Genomic DNA, 18,475 nt, shown 5'->3' with positions numbered 1-18,475 from the left:
AAGTTGTATGCAGTTAAATCAAGTTCAACTGCACACAAAATCCGTTAGAAAAACCCAACAAAACGCAGTGATTGTATTTATGTGCCGTGCACAGGGCATCAAAAATCTATCTTTACTCTTTTTTCTTGGAAGGCTTTCTGATGTTAACGGAGGCAAGTTATTATGATAGTGTACACATTATTTGATATTAATGATTCAGTGTCCTACCTAACAACAGTCAGGTCAGAGTTTTACTGGCCCATGGATATTTTTATTGGCTTGTGAAAAGTCTTTTATTTTTATATTTTGAAATATTAATGCAATTCAATTAATGCGATATTTGATATTGTTTCACTTTCAATCTGTAAAATGATACAAAAGCTTGCAGTTGGTCTAGTACACCCCATGCCCCCCTTTAGACTCACCCTGGTTTGCTGCTTTTACTTTCATGTAAAATAGGATGGCTGCTGTCAGCCTTCAGCAAGCTGTATAATTTACCCACTCGGGTATCAGACTAAGTATACAGTTCATCTGAATATTTTAATACAACTCCAGGAGATTTACTGCAGATTTTTCGCTGTGTAAAACAAACGGTGGTGGATGGAGCAGCTACAAAGTCGGAGTCTTCATGTCCGAGTTTGTTGATGTTTGCTTTCATGAAAGATGCCCACCAGCTTTTTAATGGTTTTACTGGTGATTACAAAAACAGCACTGCTGTTTTGGCCACTAGAAACGTGGTTTTTTTGTTGTTGTTTTTTTTACTGAACTTGAGCTCACCATGTCAGTAACGGCTCTGCCTCGTTGCCCTTCGCAGCTCCACATTAAACTGTGCCATCGTCATCATCAGTGCAGCTGTTGTGTTAGCGATGTTTAAAACTGGGTGCTGGGCTCAATGTTGTTGAGTTTTTATTCAAACACACATTTGTATTGTAGGTCTCTTTCTACTCTGAAATAAAAATATCCCAATTTCTGGGAAATAACAAAAATATTTGACATGGATGGTTTTATGGATGTAGCAGTCAATTAGAAATTTGTGTATCTCTATGTTAAGCTTTATTTCATGTTCAGAATCACTGGGGCAAATGCTGATGGAGATTTCTGGCGTGTGGGTGTGAGTATTAACAGTATATAAACTGGAGATGTTCCTGGAAAAGAATTTCTTAGTTGACTGAACGAGGACAGAAAATGAGACTAGCTGAGAAGGAACTCACTCTGCAGGAGGGGGAGATAAAGGAGAGGTGGAAGAAGGTGGAGGAAGATCTCAGCCTGGGTGTCTATTGTCTTGTGTAGTCTGGAAGATGAGTGGATGACGGGGTGGGTGCAGTTTTCTCTGTGGTGGGGTCGGGTGGGCTGTCCCGGGCTCTGTGGGGCCGGGCGGCGCTGCTGAACTGGGCCCTGGTCCGGATGGGCCTGGACCCCCTTTCCCTGGTGGGTTGCAGAGTATGGGGGTGCCTACTGGGGTCAGCGGGGAGCTGGCCCCAGGGAGGGGTCACTTGCCCTTCCCTTCCTTCCCTCCCCATCTCCAGCTGCCTCCCTCTTCCCACTCCACCACAATCACCCACACATGGAGGGCCTTGGGGTAAGGGTGTGTCACCAGGGTGCAGGGGAGGCACCCCCCCCCTCTGTCCCCTTCTGGCTGCCTGTGCCTCAATTTTATCTCACAACTTAGACATTCACATTACTCACACTCTCATAACACATACATATAGGACCTTGGGGGTGGGCACGCCACACAGAATCCAAATTACCATCAGGGTGTACACCTCACCCCTGGCGTCGTTGCCCACCTCTCAATTTTAAATACACGTAGACATTGAGGACTATCAGGAGGGGCTATGCGCTTACCTGCTGCTCTCTGGCAGGTAGCTCCATGCCCTCCTGGGTTTTAAATGCACCTTAGAACACACATGCATCAACACTACATATGAGCGGGTGGAGGGAGGTTTGGAGTCTCCACACACCCCCGTTCTCTGCGGCCTGTTGGAGTGGGGGAGCTGGGAGGAGAAGTTGGCCGTCCAGTAGGGGTCTGGCATGTGGGGCCTCCCTGCTGCTGCGGAGTCGGGGCGGTCTGCTTCTCCCCACCGCAGGGAAAAGGGTAACACCACCTGGGTCTGGGTGCAGTTTCCCCCTCCAGGGGCAAGGGTACCTAGACCTGGTTCTTAGAGTACCCTTGGGGAGAGTGATTGTGTGTACAGCGTCTCTTTATGTCTGTCTCCATGTTGGGTGAGTGCTGAGTAATTGCATATGAGAGCATGAGGGTGGGAATGGATGTTTGTATCTGTGTGTGCCTGTATGTCTGTGTCTATATGTCAGGTTGGGTATCAGACGCCACCTCTCTGGGGACATCTCAGGCCCTCCAAGGTATGGAGGCCTATCTCCCCCCACCACTCCCCCTGCCAGTGGCGGACGCCCTCAGACATCAGTGCGTTGGTGGTTCTTTGTGTCCAGGGATGGGCGTCCAGGTACACACCGGCTCACTCCTGGTGGCTGCTTGTCGGGGCCTGGAGCCTGGGGCTCGCTCGGGCCACTTCGGGGGTGGGGTGCCCTCGGCCTCTCGGCCTGGGACTCGGTCACTCTGGCACAGCTGGCTGCCGGCGGAGCTCACGGGCACGTCACTGCAACCCCCCCTGGCTTCTGCTCCGCGGCTGCTGAGTGACCCCTCATCTGGGGCTCTCCTCAGCTCTTTCTGGGATAGTGGCGCGGCTGCCCCTCTGTTGGTCTTCCTTGGTCTCTTGTGCTCTGATGGCCTCTGGATGTCTGGAGTTTTGATCTCCTCCATACCTGCTTCATGCCCTGGAGGACGGGGCTGTGGCCCCCCACACCCTCTAGCAGATCATTACATGAAGGAACCTTTTAAAAACAAGCGCGCTCATGCTCACAGGTGTACACACGGGTGCTCACACACACAAACTACACCCTTTTTGGCTCCTACCTCAAAGCACACTGTGCGCTGTCGATCTTACGTGCTGCACAATAATATTTAATATTTAGTATTTACTGTTATCTTCACATAGATCATCGTGATGTTGTTTATTATGTTGCTCTTTTTTTTCCTGCTTGTTTTGTCTTTTTTCTTTCTCAACAGGTGATCCAGGTGATTGATATATGTATTTTTTGTCTGCTTATTTTGTTGATTTTTGTTTTTTGCCCTTTATCCTCGTCCCTCTTTCCCGCTGTTTTTCTTTCCCTCTTTCTTTCTCCCCTTTCTTTTCCCCAGTCAAGTCTGTCCCGTATTTAGCAAGTGAAAATAAAATAAAATAAACAATAAAAGGTGAATCAAATAGACCATTACGGCAAAAGCTGGGATGGTCCACTTGGTAAAGTAAATCCGTTGGGCATCTTTCTTCGCCTTTAGACAATAATTCTGATGGCAAAAGAACCAAACGGGACAGGCGCAAAAAAAAAAGAAAAAAGAAAATAAAGGAAACACTCAGACATCAAGTTAAATCTGAGAACCGTTTAGTGGACAATGTCAAAAACTGTAAGGGATTTGAAACAATTAATCACATTTTTCAGTCACTTAACTGTGCAGCATCACGCATCATCAATATTACAGGTTATACTCCAGACAAACAAGAAGAAAAACGTTCACGTATCACTAAAATATGACAAATCAACATCCAAAAAAATGAACAGCAACTGAAAAGCTCTGCCTATTGTGCCATGCTTTATGAATGATGCACGAAAATTCATTAAAACCACTTCAGTAAAAGTTCAAATCTGAAATAACAAATCAATAAATCATTCAGCCGTTTTCTTCCACTTATCTGAAGTCAGGCTGCTGGGAAGCAGCCGAAGGAGGGAAATTCAGACCTCCCTCTCATCAGCCACCTTCTTCAGCTTATCCCAGGAAGTCCTGAGCCTTTTCCAGGTCAGCCGATTGATGCAATCTCTCCAGTGTGTTCTGGGTCCAACTGGCATGCTGGCGAAAACACCGTGCCCACGAGGCGACAGCCTTAGCTGGCTCGCTTGGGTGTGGAGGAGTACAGGCTCCACTCTGAACCTCTCCTGAATGACTGAACTCCTCACTGTGGCGCTGAGGGAGAGCCCATCCACCCTTGGGAGAAAGCTGACTTGCTCTTTCATTCTAATAGTGTTGAAAGATCATTTCTAAATTAGCAGATTTATGATGATTTTAAACAACGGTGCTCCATCTGAGGGCAGATGGCTGCATAACATTTAGAACACAACAATTTATCAGTATTGGACATCAATTAAAATTCCCTAATCTACACTATATTCTGCAGACGTATTTCCTTGTTGGCCTTCATACACATATGAACCTGAGCGACAACCCATTCTTAATCCAGACGATTTAACAGTGTTGGCCCACCCTTTGCAGGTAGAACAGCTTTCATGTGGCCTAACACCTTATGGCTGAGTTGGTATTGTTGCCAGTCGCTTCCACTTTGTTTGTTCAGTCCACCTTTGCTTTGAATGACGGTGGCAAAACAGAAAAAACTGAACCAAAAAGAAAAAAAACCCACCAATCTGCATTCTTGGAAAAGTCTTCTCCAGAAAAAAAAGGTGAAGCACAAACAAAATGTCCAAGTCAATTAAAAATCTAATAAAACAAAACTACACACTTTGCAACAAATAACTAAACTGACTGTTTGTGTAGGGTCCCAGTCACCCAGGTCGTGGTGGTCTGAGGAGCTTGGAAAGAAAATGGTGGTAAAAACTGACAAGATTGTACAGTCGTGTCTTCAGCCTCACTGCGGTGTTGCAGCACAAAGAACCGGCTTACAGAAATCGAGCGGAGCACGATCCACCCATGCGCCACAAAGATTGACCTCACATGTATCGCGCACAAAATCGCTGCGACACACCCATGACACAGCGACACAGCGAGCATAATGCCCCCATTGGACTGCCTTAAGAAGTAAACCTCTTGCAGCATCTCTTGGCATCTTTCTACCAGAACTCCACTGAGGTGTCCGCACTTATGCCATTCTGTTATGGTAAGGGAGCAGCTCTGCAGCACACAAAAAGACACACAAACCAACAGCTACCTGTCCTGGAACACATCTTCAACCCCTGCTGTCAGAAAAAAAAATCTGTTAACTTCAGGAAAACATCGATTAGAACATGCACCAGATGATTCACCGACAGGCTTTACCTTAAAGTCACTACCATCCTGAACAGTGAACTGAAAGCACACCTCATATACTAAACATGCAGTATTACAGGAATAAATCACAATATGTATTTTGGTGGTCTTGTGTTTTTTTCCATGTTGTATGTGCGTGAATAAAAAAAATATATATTTATAATATTACAACTTATTTTTATATTCATTGTTAAGTGCAACCCAAATCCATTTTAGATTTCTTTACAATGACAATAAAGAAAAAAAGTTACCCACTGTGCTGCCCTGCATTTACCAAGTATAGTGTGCTATTGTGCTGCATGTACTAACTGTCTGTGAGTTCCAGTACATGCTGATTTTCAATCCTCTGCTCAGTTTCCAAATCCTACACTCTGTGCACCTGTGCAATCTTTGGAGGTTGCCTTGAAGTCAAAAAATGAATAATAAGCACAACTGGAGACAAATAACTGTATGTGTCTCTTAACATGTTTGAGTCTAAGAAAAGATTTTGACAGCTGGGAGTTTTTGTGATTCTAAAACTACGACCAGTGTCTGACATTACATGAAAAAACAGTTAGCTTTGTAGCCTGAGAGCTGTGGCACTGGTACTTTCAGCTGTAGAATGTCAGGATGTTCTATTTTAAAAGACTGAAGTAACTTGAGACACTGAGAAGTCTGTTGGATGGCCAAACATAACTCCAAGCAGCTACTTTGCAATGAGGCATAAGCCTTCAGAGTCAGACTGAAAACACCAGACTAGACTGGAGAAAAAAAGGTTTCTGTAAGATCTATGAATAACTGTATACATAACTGTAAAACTGTTATGATTTGTGTCATTTAGGTCTATTCAGCCAGTCTTTGACTGCCTTCCTTTCATAATATCGCCTACATCCTCTTTACAGAAAAGCTATCATAATCTAGAAGCAGGAGGCCTTCTTGAAATATGAAAGTGCCGTATAAGAAGCACAAATTAAGCTGACAAATTGTACTGATTTGATTTCAGTTGCATATGTAAATCAAGCAACAACATAAATGGATTTCCAGCTCTCATTTTGTGGCATGATGGTGTCAGAGGTGGGCACAAACACCAAGCTTTTTAATTGATCAGTTTTAACGTAGAGCATTAGCATTAAACAGCAAAAGCAAGACTGCACCAAGCACTTAATCAATTTTATCTTTCTGTGCAGCTGTGATGATCACACACACATATACATTATATATACACGATACATGTACATATGTAGATATATACTGATGACATCAAATATATCAAGCAACATATCTGGAATTATGTAGCAAAAAAAAAAGAAAAGATAAATAACTCTAAATATGTTTTATATTTTAGATTCCTGACAGTAGCCGCCCTTTGCTGCAGACCCTCGGCCTTCTCTCAGTGAGCTTCATGATGTAGTCACCTGACATGGTTTCACCTCACAGGTGTGCCTGTCAGGGGTCATTTGTGGGGTTGGGACCATCATTTGTGTTGTGCAGCAGTCAGGTTGGTGCACAGCTGACAGTCCTATTTGACAACTGTTAAACTTTGAATGTGTCCCCAAGCGCAGTCGCAAGAACCATTAAGCACTACGAGGAAACTGTCTCACATGAGGACGCCCCAGGAAAGGAAGACCAGGAGTCCCCTCTGCTGCTGAGGATACATTCATCCGAGTCACCAGCCTCAGAAATCACAAGTTAGCAGCAGCTCAGCTCAGAGCCCAGATAGATGCGCCACAGAGCTCCAGTAGCAGACACATCTCTACATGTTCAGAGGAGACTGTGTGAATCAGCCCTTTATGGTCAAATAGCTGCTGAGAAACCGCGACTAAGGAAAAGCAACAAGCAGAAGAGATTTGTTTGGGCCAAGAAACACAAGGAGTGGACATGAGACCATCTGTGCTTTGGTGTGATGAGTCCAAGTTTGAGATCTTTGGTTCCACCCGCCGTCCGATGCAGAAAAGGTGAACGATGGTCTGTACATGGATGGTTCCCACTGTGAAGCATGGAGGAGGAGGTGTGATGGTGTGGGGGGACTCTGCTGTTGGGGATTTATTCAAAATGGAAGGCACACTGACCCAGCATGGCTACCACAGCATCCTGCAGCAACATGCCATCCCATCATGTATTTTTCAACAGCACAATGACCCCAAACACACCTCCAGGCTGTGTGAGGACCAAGAAGCAGAGTGATGGAGTGCTGCACCTCCACAGTCACCTGACCTTGGGTTGGCAGATGTTTTGTTCACTACATACATTTATGTGTGTTCATTCACAGTTTTGATGACTTCAGTGAGAATCTACAATGTAAATAGACGTGAAAGTAAAAAAACAAAAACATCAAATGAGAAAATGGGGTATAGAGGGATCATTTTCTTCAGATAAGCAGAAGAAAATGGCTGGATGATTTATTGCTTTGTTATTTTTGATTTTTATCAAAGTTTTTGTCATGAATTTTCAAACAGCGTCCTTCTTTCATAATTCATGGCACACTTTTAAGTCACAATTTATGAGTTTTTCAGATGTTAATTTGTCATATTTTAGTAATACATGAACATCTTTTGTAGTAACATGTTTTCATATTTAACATTCGTTTGTTTTAAGTGTTTTTCTTCTTCATTGTCTGGAGTATAACATGTAACGTTGATAAGGCACGGTGCAACGTGCCACATAGTTAACCGGCATGATTCATTATTGAAGAACGTGCAATGATTTAAAACTGCTTTGTTATTAGTTTTTGACATATTCCATTAAACGGTTTTCAAATTTAACTCACTGAGTGTTCCTTAATTTTAGACTGGTCGGTTAGCCAACGAAGAAACATCACTAGGAAGCAGAAGCATTTTAGTTGATGGTGGCAAAAACATTATGTGTGACCCGATGTCCCCTTGCAATCCTTTATTCACTCTTTGATTTGGGTTAGAATTCAACAACTGCCACCATTTAAAATCCATTTCAGAGCAGTCACAAAACATCCATGATGGGCTCAGGGAAACATGGGCCATTTCTGTTTTACATGCAGCTGAGTAGTTCTATCACAGAGGACATTATGGCCACATAAACATTAAATATATTGCATTTTAGTTGTTTTTGTTATGTTTGACGTGAGGGCTGGTTGGTGTATCTTTGATCAGGCCAGGTGGAGATTTCCAGAGTGTGCTGTCACGTCACATCACATCACTCTCTCTCTCTCTCTCTCTCTCTCTCTCACACACACACTATGATAACGAATTAGTAAGATAAACTACTGTACAGAAGAAAAAAAATGGTGCTTCCTCATATTTGTTCAGTGGTAGTCTGTTAATCAGCCATGAACTGCAAGTCGTTGTCTTGCTTCAAATTTTAATCTAATTAAGAATTTCGCTCAGTAAAAGTTCAACATGACAGAAACAGGCTGGGTGTTTGCGTTATTCCGGGAGATTGGATGAAGAACAATCAACACCTGTGCACTGTTGTATCTTACCTCCATCACCATACGTCTCCACGCCATACCCGTCCTGCAGGCCGTTACTCCAGGTACCCTCGTACCTGGCCGGCGTGTTTACGCTTTGCCTGACTCCGTAACGGCCCTTTAACCCGTGAGTCCACTCTCCTCGGTAAATCCACCTCCCTTTGGTTTCAATTCCGAGCCCGTGTCTCTTCCCCTGCGCCCAGTAACCCTGATACGTGTTCCCACTGGGCCAGGTGTAGACGCCAACTACCTCGAAACCGTTCGACCAGGAGCCAGAGTACTCGCCCTGGCCCTTGGGTCCGGTGCACACACCGTGGCCGTGGGCTTTGCCATCCTCCCATCCTCCGCAGTAGGTCCCCCCATCATCAAAGTCGAATCGACCGCCCGTCATTCAGAACTTGAGGGTAAGTGTTACTCTGTAGCTTGTAGTGACGACGTGATTTTGCGAATTGCTGTTAAAAGTGATGTAACACTGACAGTGTAGTCCAGGTCAGAATAGGAGTTCTAGGCGGAGATATGAAGGAGCAGCGTGTAACGGTAGCGGGACTCATTGGCAGCGGTGTGCCGGTATTTGAAAGAGGGACGTGGAAGGATGGGAAGCATTCGCCACTGCTGCCACAGCCGCTTCCATACCGTGTACTGGAAACTCTCCCACTCGTCTCTCACAAGTCATTTAGTTCTAAGCTGTCAGTGATCAAATAGTACTTTGCTTCCTGTGTGACTTTTCAAAATAATACCACAACCTGTTGCATGGGTCGAATCTGATTACACGAGGTAAAATGAATTGGGACGCTTCAATATTCATAAACATTCAGGAATGCCTTCATAGTTTTCTAGTTATTAATGTCTAGTCATGTATAATTTTAGCAGCATAACTTTAAGATATAAACAATGTGCAACAACAGGCAGCATATTTCCTACATATCGTATTTTTTCTTCTTCCCACGTCAAAAACAGTATTCATTTTCATTCCTCGGTTGTTGTTTTTTTTGTGTCACTTAGTTCAGATAGTTTGTGATCTAAGGGCTAACACGAAAGGATGAAATCCTGGTAAGTAACAAAGGCTGCAAAACGGCAAATAAAATTACAAATGAACACTGATCATACAGAACCTTAAGCATACAGTTAATATAGATCATAATCTTGAGCTGATGTAGTGCTCTGCATTCTTCTGCTCAGAGGGAGCTGAGAAGCTATAGATGGATAGATGGATGTGTTTAAGGACCTGGAGTTTCTCACGTGACTGAATAGAGTACTGTGACAAACTAATTACATTCCATGACTCAGTAACTTGAGCAATAACTTGAAGTAATTGTTTGCTGTCTGACTTCATCTTTCACACTGTTGTTGAGGAATTTTGAGTATTTTTCAGTACATTGTAGGCTGGGGGCATTTGTTTATGCACAGCCTTTTTAAGGCCCTGCAACACCTCAGTTAGGTTGAGGTATGGCCTTTGACTGGGCCATTGTGACACCATGATTATTTTTCAGCTATTCTGTTTGAGATAAGCTGTTTTTTGGGGGATCATTGTCCCGTTGCTCCACTCAGTTTGGGCCAATCTTTAGCTGTGAGACAGGCCTCACATTCATGGACACTTTCGTATACATAGAATTCATAGTCAACTAAATAAGAAGATGCCCAAACCCTGTGACAGCAAAGCAAACCAAATGATCACCCCTCCACCACCATGCTTGAGAGTTGCTATGATGTGTTTAAATTAATGTGCTCCAAGTGTGGAGCTGTGCATTATGACCAAACTATGAGCAAATCACTTTGGATTCATCCATCCAAACAACATTGTCCCAGATTTGGTTGCTGTTTCTTCAGATGCAACTTTAGAGAAATGTAAGCTGTGCTGCCATGTTCTTTTTCAAAAGATGAGGCTTTCTTCTTACAACACTTCCATGCAAGCCATACTTATTCAGTGTTTTTCTGATTGCACTGTCATAACCTTGGACATTTATCATGGTAACTAAAGCCTGTACAGTCTGAGATTTAGCTGTTTTCCCCCCTTTCTTTTTCATGTATTTTTTCTAAGCATTGCTTGATCTGAACTCGGGGTAAATTTTCTAGGATGTCCACTCCTGGGCAAAATCTGGCATTGCATTCATAACACATACCTGAATGCACCAGACCAGCAAGAAAGTCTGTTTTTATAAAGGTGGTCACGCTTGCTGAGGATACATGAATCAAGTCTATTTAATTATCATTCAGCACCTGGCTGCTACTTTCCCTTTTAATTCCTAAAGCACTGACTTTGGAATACATTTTTCACAGAACTTGGGTCCTGTGAAAACTCTTTTTTTATATAGCTGAGTTTTTATTCTATGTTGACATTAAAATGTACTTTTGATTTTAATAAATGTGCTAATTAAACTATAAAAATACATTGCCTTCACCACTGGTCTATGAAACAGTAGTTCAAAATACTGCAAACTACTTGAATGCTAACTTCATGTTCCGCCTTCTTCATTGATAATGACTGATGTGTGTGACTGTATTAATAATACAGTCACACACATCAACCTGACTGTGATGTCTTGATTGTTTAAGGCCAATTAACGCATTGCCATCTCCTTTAAAACAAAACTGTTGCAAAAACAGTGTTGTTCCAGGTTATTTCAGAATAAAAGTCGGTAAACAATTTGCTTTTATAAACTCAAACAGGTGCGATAAAGCAGCAACACTATGCTTCATTTTACCTGTTGTGTATCCAAAGACATTGCAAAGAACTCCCATATTCATGCTCTGTCAAACAGCGCCATCTTTTGGAAAATATAGTTGTTACAGTTACGCGACCACAACCAGAACACACACGCATAGAAGCAAGTTAGCTCTTTCACACTTTCTCTCTCTCTTATATACATACAAAAATTAAGCATATGTGATTCAAGTCAATTTTATTTTATTTACACAGCGCCAAATCACAACAACAGTCACCTCAGGGCGCTTTATATTGTAAGGTAGACCCTACTATTGAAGGGTCTACAATAGTAGACCCTACAATAGTATACATACAGAGAAAACCCCCAAAAGCACTTTGGCGACAGTGGGAAGGAAAAACTCCCTTTTAACAGGAAGAAACCTCCGGCAGAACCAGGCTCAGGGAGGGGCGGGGCCATCTGCTGTGATTGGTTGGGGTGAGAGAAGGAAAACAGGATAAAGACATGCTGTGGAAGAGAGACAGAGATTAGTAACAGATATGATTCAGTGCAGTGTGATGTTTAAACACATCACGTTTTGGGAATCCCCCAGCACCCTACACCAGCGGTCCCAAACCTTTTTTGTGCCATGGACTGGTTTTTGTCCAACAATAGTTTCACGGACCTTTAAGGTGTCACGGATAAATACAACAAAGTAAAACCAGTACCGGTATCTAAAAAAGAGGATTTATTCATAACACATGGGAAAAGACCCAGGGAAACTGAGTTAACGATAATAAAGATAAAAAGAATAATGATAAAAAATGATTGAAAACCATAAATTTCAACTCTTGCGGCCTGGTACCAAACGACTCACAGACCAGTACTGTTTTTACCATTTAAGAAATATCGCTAAGCTAAGTCCCATTGTGTCACGTTCCGATTTGGAAATGATTATTCATGCTTTTGTTTCATCCCGCTTAGACTATTGTAATTCCTTGTTTACTTGCTTAAGTAATGCCTCCCTGGAACGGCTGCAGGGTGTTCAGAATGCTGCTGCTAGGCTTCTGACAAAGCATCCCAAACACTCCCATGCCACTCCCCTGCTGATTCAACTGCTTTGGCTCCCTGTCAAGTTCAGGGTCCAATTTAAGATCATAATCATGACTTATAGGGCCCTGCACAGTGTAGCTCCAACTTACTTAAGTGATCTTCTTCTTTCTTATCACCCCAGCAGGTCCCTGAGGTCCTGTGACCAGGGGTTGCTGGTTGTCTAGCATACAAGGTTAAAAACAAAAGGTGACAGAGCGTTTGTATCAGTGGCTCCCAGACTCTGGAACTCACTCCCTTTGAGTTTGAGATCTGTGGACTCAGTCATGTCTTTTAAAAAGCAGTTAAAAACCTTTCTGTTTAAACTTGCTTTTGGTTAATTTTGTTTTGTTTTGGATTTTAATGTCTGTTTTCTGCCTCTGTAAAGCACTTTGTGATTTTTATCTTGAAAGGTGCTATATAAATAAAATTTTACTTACTTACTGGTCCATGGCCCGGGGGTTGGGGACTGCTCGGCTACACCTATTGCAGCATAACTAAGGGAGGATTCAGGGTCACCTGGTCCAGCCCTAACTATATGCTTTAGCAAAAAGGAAAGTTTGAAGCCTAATCTTGAAAGTAGAGATAGTGTCTGTCTCCCGAATCCAAACTGGAAGCTGGTTCCACAGAAGAGGGGCCTGAAAACTGAAGGCTCTGCCTCCCATTCTACTTTTAAATACTCTAGGAACAACAAGTAGGCCTGCAGTGTGAGAGCGAAGTGCTCTAATAGGGAGATATGGTACTACAAGGTCATTAAGATAAGATGGGGCCTGATTATTTAAGACCTTGTATGTGAGGAGCAGAATTTTGAATTCTGGATTTAACAGGAAGCCAATGAAGGGAAGCCAAAACAGGAGAAATCTGCTCTCTCTTTCTAGTCCCTGTCAGGACTCTTGCTGCAGCATTTTGGATCAGCTGAAGGCTTTTCAGCAAGTTTTTAGGACATCCTGATAATAATGAATTACAGTCGTCCAGCCTGGAAGTAATAAATGCATGAACTAGTTTTTCAGCATCACTCTGAGACAGGATATTTCTAATTTTAGAGATGTTGCACAAATGGAAGAAAGCAGTCTTACATATTTGTTTAATATGTGCATTGAAGGACATGTCCTGGTCAAAAATGACTCCAAGGTTCCTCACAGTGTTACTGGAGGCCAAGGTAATGCCATCCAGAGTAAGAATCTGCTTAGATACCATATTTCTAAGATTTTCAGGGCCGAGTACAATAACCTCAGTTTGATCTGAATTAAGAAGCAGAAAGTTAGCAGCCATCCAGGTCTTTATGTCTTTAAGACATTCCTGCAGTTTAACTAATTCCAGACTATCCAGAGTCGTACGTAGTGAGGAGGTAAAATTATTAACAAGATAATCGACCTCTGTTGGAGTAGCGTTCAGATAGCTGCTCTGCTCTATGTTGGTACAGGGCATTGAAGATGATAACAGTGGGTGGATTATATTCTTAAACTTAGTTACAGCGCTTTCAGAAAGACATCTACTTTGATAAAGTCTACTCTCCACTGCTGTGTAATCAATTATTGTAAATGTGAATGTTATCAGGAAATGATCAGACAGCAGAGGCTATATAAGAGGCTGACAATGAACACTTGTTAATTTTAGGGGCTTGTTAATCGTCTGTCCTGTTTTCATACTTTGTTTCACCAACTAAGTTTTCCTGAACAAAAAATGCAACACTAACACATTGCAAACCTCTTAATGCTCTTGGTCACTGGACCTGAATTAACCCAGACAGCAATTTCTCCAAGGTCGGTGCTATACTTAATTTCATTGATCTAATGCTGTCAGGATTGACTGTTCCACAAGGAAATTCAGGATATTAAAAATGGTTTGGATTCAACCACATTCAGAGAAGAAGACTATGAGAAACAATATTAGATTTATAATCATTTCAAGATGACCTAATCATCAGAATTTAAATAACTTCCCAATGTATCTACTGTTTATTTTTTTTAATTTGACATTTTTATGTACATGTAACCTTTTGTATTGTCTATATTGTCGATTTTGTTACTTAACGTTCTGTTTATGTTACCCTTTGTGTACAGACTGCCTGTCTATGAAAAGCGCTTAATAAAAAAACTTTACTTACTGTCTGTGCCATTAAAACAAACCAAGCCCTGTAACTGCCAAAAAATGAACAGCTCAATAACAAAGAACTAGTGAAAAAAACAACTAACACAAAACAAAAGAAATGAACTGGGAGGATCTCTATTTTATTAATGATCAATTTTCACTGGAAATTCTGGAAAGACACAAATGCCTGCTCCCCATAACAAACTCCTATTTTTTCCTTTTTCCTGTTATGTTTGCTGTTTACTGTTATCTATCGTACTGTTTTGCTGCTCCTCTCTCCTCCTCCAGTGCACATTATTGGTAAACTTAATCACTCAATACGTGTCTGGGCATGCACAAACATGCATATCAGACTTTCATCAAATGATCCTGTCTGTTACATTTTTGAGTTAGAATATCTGCAGGGTTGGAAAGTTGGCAACCCCCCCCCCCCCCCCCAAAACATTCAAGTGAATGTAATTCTGTAACAAGAAACACATCTGAATGACTCCAAGAGCACGTGAATACAGAGAGTCAAACTAAGTCTACTGTGCTACTTTCAAGCACTTTGCAACCTGTCCTCTAATGTGTGCCTTACTGTATTGTGCCTTCCTCTTCCCATCAATGGGCTTACTGAGTGTATCAGCGACTACATAGCCTTCTGCACCGACTCCATTGTCCCAGCTCAGACTGTCCATTGTTACCCAAAATAAAAGCTGTGGGTGAGTAAGGACATTAAAGCTCCTCTGATTGACAAGAAGAGGGCCTTCAGAGCGGGCAATAAAGAGGAGGTGAAAATGATTTAGGTGTTATTGAAGGGCAAGATCAGAAAGGCTAAGGACAATTACAGGAGAATAACCTCTCTCTTCCACTGGAGTGGAAACTCCAGCAAAAGAGAGAGTGGTGTGGAGTGGCATGAAGACAATCAGTGGATTCAGGCCATCCATCAGCAGAGGAGCTGGGGGTGGTGAGGACAGAGTTAATAAGTTGAATGTGTTTTTCAGCAGGTTGGACACTGCAGTGAATGCTCACCCCCCCCTGCAGGCTGACCTGTAGTCAGCCTTCAGTCCTCAGCCACACCACTTTCTCTCTCTCTCCCCACATTGCACCATTGCTTCCTATAAAAGTCCTGCCACCCCTCCCTCACCTGTCACTTTCAGTCATGACCAGGTTCAAAGACAAATGAGAAAACTCCACTCGGGCAAGTCTGCTGGACCAGACAGAGTGAGTCTCAGTGTCCTCAAGGCCTTTGCCTCCCAGCTTTGTGGAGTCTAAACTGTTCATGTTGACTCTGAGTCTGCAGAGGGTCCCAGTGCTGTGGAAGACATCATGCCTCATTTATGTGCTAATGACGCCACGTCCCAGTGGGCCCCAGGATTACAGGCCTGTGGCACTGACCTCCCACATCATGAAGACCCTGGAAAGACTCATCCTGGACCAGCTCAGACCCATAGTCAGACCACATCAGGATCCCCTTCAGTTTGCTTACCAGCCACGTCTCGGAGCCGAGGACGTCATCATCTATCTGCTCAATCGTGCCTACACCCACCTGGACCAGCCGGCGAGCACAGTGAGGGTCATGTTTTTGACTTTTCCAGTGCTTTCAACACCATCAGGCCGACCCTCCTGGGAGATAAGCTAACAGCGATGCAGGTGGATGCTTCTCTGGTGTCCTGGATTGTTGATTACCTGACAGGAAGACCACAATATGTGTGTCTTCAACACTGTGTGTCTGACAAGGTAACACAGGAACACCACAGGGGACCGTCCTTCCTCTTCATCCTCTCCCCCACAGACTTCAGCCACTGCACGGAGACCTCCATCTTCAGAAGTTTCCTGATGACTCTGCTGTGGTTGGATGCATCAGTGAGGGTGATTAGACAGAGTACCGGGCTGTGGTCGACTCCTTTGTCATGTGGTGTGAGCAGAATCATCTGCAGCTTAGTGTGGCAAAGACCAGAGAGGGGGGACCATGAAACCTGTGACCCCTGTTTCAATCCAGGGGGTCGATGTGGACTATAAATACCTCGGTGTACACATAGATAATAAACTGGACTGGGTTAAGAACATCACTGCACTCTACAGGAAGGGCCAGAGTCATCTCAGGAGTCGGCTCAGGATTTTCTATGAGTCTGGTGTGGTCAGTGCTATCCTCTATGCTGTTGAATGCTGCTTATGTTGTAGGGATGGAGCTGGACTCCATTAGGGTGGTGTCGGAGAGGCGGATATTGTCCAAGATAAGGACAATGCTGGACAATACCTCCCACTCACTCCATGACGTGCTGACTAGTCACAGGAGCGCACTCAGTGAGAGGCTGAGATTACCCACAATGCATCACTGAACAACACAGGAAATCATTCCTACCTGTGGCCATCTGCGCTAACTCCTCCATCTAATGCACTGTACACACTGCAATAGCTACACACTGTTGCACATGCTCTACAGTAAAATAACAAGTGACAAAGTTCACAGGTTAGAGTTAAATTTCAATCAAAGACAAATGGGAACAAGGAAGAGACCGCTAGGAAAACACCCATCTACACCCATCTGGCTGCAGAAGACTTGGGGTGGGTGAATGACCTAAATAAATACTTTAATAGGCTTGATCAACCACCCACCCCACCTCCAGCATCATCCCCCCTGCTGCAAACTCCCTCATCTTCAGGGACTGTCTGTCTTTCGTCTCAGGACTTCACACCTCTCAGCTCCTAGCCATCACACCCACCCTGGCTTCTGTGGACTCCAACATACACCCCCCTCTGTTAGATTTGTATTGTGATTGTCATTTATGCTTAGAAATATCTACTTATATATTCTTAGAGTTTTATAATTAGGTGTAGATTGGTAGAGGTTTGATCCTTAATAGTCTGCAAGCTTTGTGTGCATTCCAGAGCTCTCTGACTTTCACACCCACATTTTAGGAGCATGGGAGAGGTCGTACCTTGTCTTATTGTTTTATGGTAGGATAAACGTATCTATATCTGTTTTAGGCTAAGTGCCTTTTGTTTAGATGGACGGCTCTGGGGAGTCTTCCTGGGGTCACAGTTTGACCCCCACACACAGATACACACATACACACACACACACACACGGTATTCTTTGTTCACATGTATACCTATGTCATATGTTAATGAGCCTATGCATATTCATGGAACCACAATAAAAGAGCAGTGTTACGGGAGAGCGGATGAGAGCAACTGGGGTCAAGCGAAGGAACGGCGCCTGTCCAGTTCTCTCCCGTGCACGTGAAACATAAAGAATGTTGCCTACTCGTGTCTTGCTTGCTGTGTTATTACATTGCCTTCAACGTTCCAGCGAATAGGTTCAAGCTACAAACCTATCACCCTCCCCCAAAATCCACTCTTTCTGTCTCAGCACTTCAAGTGAGGAATGAGCTTCGCAAGATCAAGGTGCGGAAGGCTGCAGGTCCAGATGGCGTCAGCTCCAGGCTCCTGAGATGCTGCGCAGATGAACTGTGTGGCATCCTAGGATATCTGTTCAACCTGAGCCCGTCACTGGGGAAAGTACCACAGCTGTGGAAGACCTCCTGTGTGGTACCGGTACCAAAGACCTCCCATCCCAAGGACGGGATTGGGGGGGGGGCCACAACACTGATGCTCTCTACAGGAAGGGTCAGAGCAGACTCTACCTGCTGAGGCGGCTGAGGTCATTTGGAGTCCAGGGAGTGCTTCTAAAGAGCTTTTATCACTCTGTGGTGGCATCTGTCATCTTTTACAGTGTTGTATGTTGGAGCAGCAGTTTCTTGGCAGCTGAGAGGAAGAAGTTGGATAAACTCATCAGGAAGGCCAGCTCTGTTCTAGGATGCACCCTGGACCCAGTGCAGGTGGTGGGAGACAGAAGGACTCTGTCCTCGGCCCACGCCCTCGGAGAAAGGAAACACCTGAGCCTAATCAAGGCGATCAGCATTTAAGCCAGGAGGTGACTGCTGTTCTTCGCTGGATCGTTGTCTGCCACGTGTTAGTGAAAGTCAAAACTACAGCAAAGCTATGTCAAGTGTCAGTTATGAACATTGTAACTAAATCTCGTCTCCCCGTCTACAGACCTCGTGGATACCTTCCCTGTGTGATTCGTTGTGTCGAGTGTGAAGAGTGAACCTGCGGTCGTAAGTGTGGAGAGTTGGAGAACGCTTGACTACCCCGTTG

The 18,475-nt window shown here is 43.7% G+C and overlaps 1 protein-coding gene across 4 annotated transcripts in view; it reads right to left on the bottom strand.

Annotated features, from left to right (window-relative positions):
* The window catches only part of LOC100706964 (junctophilin-1), a 36,638-nt gene extending 27,451 nt beyond the window's left edge, over window positions 1–9,187 (bottom strand). For 3 of the 4 annotated variants that reach the window (XR_267431.4, XM_003456720.5, XM_005461523.4), the window contains exon 1: window positions 8,523–9,186. Coding sequence is in view for 3 of the 4 variants with exons in the window: in XM_003456720.5 (XP_003456768.1) it covers window positions 8,523–8,901 (379 nt within the window). In the remaining variant the exon portion in view is untranslated. Of the gene's footprint in view, window positions 1–8,522 lie in introns of all 4 variants that reach the window. The other variant, XM_005461524.4, reaches the window with a different exon arrangement.
* Window positions 9,188–18,475: the final 9,288 nt, after the last annotated feature.

Source organism: Oreochromis niloticus, linkage group LG18 (genome assembly GCF_001858045.2).
Source record: "Oreochromis niloticus isolate F11D_XX linkage group LG18, O_niloticus_UMD_NMBU, whole genome shotgun sequence".
NCBI lineage: Eukaryota > Metazoa > Chordata > Actinopteri > Cichliformes > Cichlidae > Oreochromis > Oreochromis niloticus.
This window is presented reverse-complemented; position numbering and strand designations above follow the sequence as displayed.